The 4,211-nt window shown below is 35.6% G+C and overlaps 1 protein-coding gene across 1 annotated transcript; it reads right to left on the minus strand.

Moving 5' to 3' along the window:
- Positions 1-113: 113 nt before the first annotated feature.
- LOC137717290 (probable E3 ubiquitin-protein ligase RHC1A) lies at positions 114-2,493 on the minus strand. Its single transcript, XM_068456597.1, has 2 exons — positions 2,118-2,493; positions 114-782 (listed from the first exon to the last, which is right to left on the minus strand). The coding sequence occupies exons 1-2, from the start codon at positions 2,491-2,493 to the stop codon at positions 151-153; spliced, it is 1,008 nt and encodes a 335-aa protein (XP_068312698.1). The 3' UTR covers positions 114-150.
- Positions 2,494-4,211: the final 1,718 nt, after the last annotated feature.

Raw genomic sequence — 4,211 nt, forward strand, 5'->3', positions numbered from 1 at the left:
ATTCCCATTGTTATCACAATTATGTATAACATTCATAACTTGACATTTTTTTCATAATCAAATAATAGAAACAATAATTTAACGTTAACATTCACCAACTCTAGAAGTAGAAGTAGAAGTAGAAGTAGCATTATCACCTTGTGGCTCATTTCAACGATACCTTGATCGAAATGGCCACAAAGATTCCAACCTACTCCACCTCACGCGCCGTCTTGTCCGCCTCTCTCTGCCACTATTCGAGCCCCCCGACTCGACCAATCCTCCACCATATACCGAAATCTCGACCCGACAAACTGGGCAAGAGTTGTGGAGCCTCAGCCACGGAACAATACAATCGCTGTGGTATATGTGATTGCATGACAACTCCCTCGCCTCTCCACCAATCTTAAACTCCTCCATGCAAATTGGGCAACAAGACTCATTGCTCAAATGGACCTCGCAGATTTTCACAGTTGGTATTGCGTTGATTGCCATTTCAGGTACTGGAGGCGGGCCGGGCCTGTCGTTTTGGGTTAGTTCTTCGATCAGTCTGTGAAGGCCCGACCCGACAAAGTAGTTTCCTAGATCGACTCCACGTGGAACAGGTAGTACTGGATTTTCTTGTGGTCTATAAGTAGGCCCCACCGGATTAGAAGGGTCTTCCACGGGCCGGACTATAATCAAATTCCTGGGACGGCTTTGAGTACGAGGGTCGGATTCTGCCTCCCAGTTTTCTCTACCATCAAAGCTAGGGTTGCGCCGCCTCCGTCTCCTATTTGTCCACAAATCTTGAACTTCAGGTTCTATTTCAAGGCAACGTGTCAAGTGTCGAAAAAAATATTGCTAATTCATATGAACTCAGTGGCGGAGCCAGGATTTCTTGCGAGGAAGGGCCTCACACAAGTATAAAAGGAAAAAAAAACAAATTGTGGTTATAAAATTACAATGCAAAACATCATAATATATATCCAAATAATTAAGTAGTCAAAATTAACATATGCATAGATAATTTTATCTATTTATAGTATTCAAAATTATTCTTGGCAAATTTCATTGAAACAGTTGCATCATGTCATCTATACTATTGAATGAATTATTAATCTCAATAGAGAGAATTACCAAAATTTTTGCAAACCCTAAAATTCAAGTAAGAGGTGAGATAGAATAGAAACAAATGTTTTATGGTGAATAATAGAGTTTTGAAAAGAAAGAAAAAAAAGAATAGTAGAGTATTACAAACCTTTTTGTTCTTTATTCAATAAATTTGGGAGTTGGAATGACTAAATATATAAAATTCAAGAAGAATAGGGAATAACTCTACCAGTGCATAAGTGAAAGATGGTTTTTTTTTTTTTTAATTAAAAGTTAATTATGGGTTTTAATTTAATGTTATTGATTTGTGAAAGGGTGGTGTTGTCCACACACCTCTTTTTACCTTCCACACACGCCTCTCAATTTTTGGCCGTCGGATCAAATGTATTGAAGAAAATCAAAGGATATAAGTTAACAAAGAGTGTGTGGAAGGTAAAAAAAATGTATGTGGATAGCACCACCCTTTATGATAAATAACCATTTAAAATATATACTTAATTTTGGGAAGGGATCTGTTGGATGAAAAATAAATAATGATTGGATTTGTTTTAGTTGTTGAGAAGGGTTGCAAAGCAATATAAATAAGTGTAATACCATCTTCTTTTTATTTTTTAGTCAGGGTAGGCCTAGGACTAATGTAGGTCCTAACTGCCTCCGCTAGTGTATGGACTGTTTGGATTTTAAATATAAGGGGTCATTCGTAGTAATATTAACTTCTAATCATAATTTGACACATACCAGAATATTTCTTTTAAACTATAAAACAAAAGGTTTATGACATATGTCGAAATCTAATTTGTCTCCAAAAAAAGAATAAGCCTCCTTGAGCCAAACATTTTCGTAAATAAACGGCTTTAAACCGTTAAAAAAACTTATTGATGGACCTATATTTTCATAGTTGGTGTGCATTACAATTGAATTTGTTCATGTTGGATATATTTGGTCGATAATCATAACATCGATCGATGCGCATATATTTGATCAAATATGAATAATGTACGAACAACTGTAAATTGCTGCAATTATCAAAATTCAAGACCACGTACCTATACCTGTACCTCTGCCCTCATGGCCAAGGTGGCGTCGCCAATACCATGGACGTCCTCTGGAATCGGCCTCCGGGTCATATAATTCACGGTTGAAAGGCCTCATGAGCGGGTCGAACATGAGGGAAAGTGCTTCGAGCAGACGAGCTTCCGGGGATGGATCGAAACTGGTGTAGTCTACGAGAAGTCTAGGTCTAATCGACATGTCAAACTCCGACAGAAACTGCCCGAAACAACGAGGGCAGACTGTCTCTGATGGGTTGTTGGAGGCAGTCCTCACCGTCCGATTGCAATGGTAGCACCAGTAGAGTCCGTATAGTGGTGTGGTGCCGTTGTCATTATTAATGTCCCTCGAACGAGGTGGACTCAGAGACATGTTTAGTTTTGGGAGCTTTGAAAAATATTGACGATTCTGATAGAAATTTAGGGTTTTATTTGGGAAGAATATGAAGGAGAAATGATGGAAATGAAACAAAGAATGGCTTTTGGGGTACACAAAGCAATCCTCTTTCCTTCTATTTCTGCATTCTGAACTGTATCTAAAGCTTGCTTTGTGGGTTTGTAGGGTTTATAGGGGGCTTCACACCATTTCGTTTTCACAAAGAAAGGGATGAGTATCATGCATGCATGCAACGATGCATACGTCGACGTTTCGTAGTCAGAGAGTATATTCTTGATGGAGAAACATTGCATCCACCTATGGCTGCGATACCTTGTCCGTCGTTTGCGATTAACGTATATATTTTTTTCTTCATGTTTTATAATTAGATAGTTCATTTTCTTAATCATTGTTTAAGCATCACTTATGCAAGAAATCAATTAAATTGGATACTGTTTGGTCATTAATTTGTATGTATTAAATAAATAGATAATTTATCATAAAGTTGCTAGTTGATATTAAAATTTTCGATTTGTTCGATACATATACATGTTTAAATGATTTTCGATTTGATTGATTTTTTTCAGAAAGTTTTAAAAAGATTACGATTATGAAAATGAACATTTCTGCTGATTATAACATATGGTTAAAATACGTCATAAGGGGTGAGCATGGATTTTTATTGTTTGGGCCTATTGTTTTATGTTTGTGGACTGGACTTGAAAATGGGCCATGCCTGCAGACTTGGGCCATTGTTTGAATTACTAGCCCAAAAATGAGATGTGAAACGATAACTAAGCCCTATGATCGGTCGATCAAATATTGTTTAAAGACACATTATTCAGTGGAAAAGAATTTACAATTACGAGGAGAGATTTTTCAATGTGTCGGGAATACATGACGGAATACCATATGTTGTAGTACAGTTGGAGGGACACATAGAACGAAAAAAAAAAAAAACTTTTCTCAAATTGCATAACATGTGATTTTATGTCCCGTGTTTCGAGCACACTGAAAAACCTATCCAATTACAAGTCATGGTCTTATCCACGAGATAAAAGTGACTATCATTATGAAACCAACGAAGATTCAATTGAACAAAACAATGTTATAATTAGTGTTTGAGCTCAGATTATAAAATTGCACCGTCATTATTAACTCTTCAAACATTATCTTTCTTTAAAACTACTAATTAACACATAACCAGCCACTTAATACTACCGTCTAATGTATTCCTCTTTACTTGTAAGTAATAGATTTTAGATTTGATTCTCTCCAAATACAAATTTGAACCACATTATTGATAACCCATTATGAGGCTTAGCCCACCACTTCCCCCCTCCCGGTAGCATAGATAATATCATTTGTTCAAAAAAAAAAAAAAAAAAAAAAACCTCATGCCCTTAGTTGAAATTTTTGTATTTATACAACAGTGAATTTATATTAAAGAGCAAAAAATTATAGCTAAATCACATAATAGATTAAGCTACAATAATTTGATATTGAAATTGTCATTCATTGAAGTCCAACCTTTTCAATCTTCTATGCTTATGAAATGGAGATATAATACCAATTTACTCTACTAAGATTTCTTTCCTCCCTCCACTTGTTTAGTTGTTTTAATGAAAATGTTGAGGAATGGTCGACAATAATTTAGATATACCTATTTTTCTACTCATTCAAAAAAATAAATAAATAAATAAAGAAGGTTATAT

Source organism: Pyrus communis, chromosome 15, assembly GCF_963583255.1.
Source record: "Pyrus communis chromosome 15, drPyrComm1.1, whole genome shotgun sequence".
NCBI lineage: Eukaryota > Viridiplantae > Streptophyta > Magnoliopsida > Rosales > Rosaceae > Pyrus > Pyrus communis.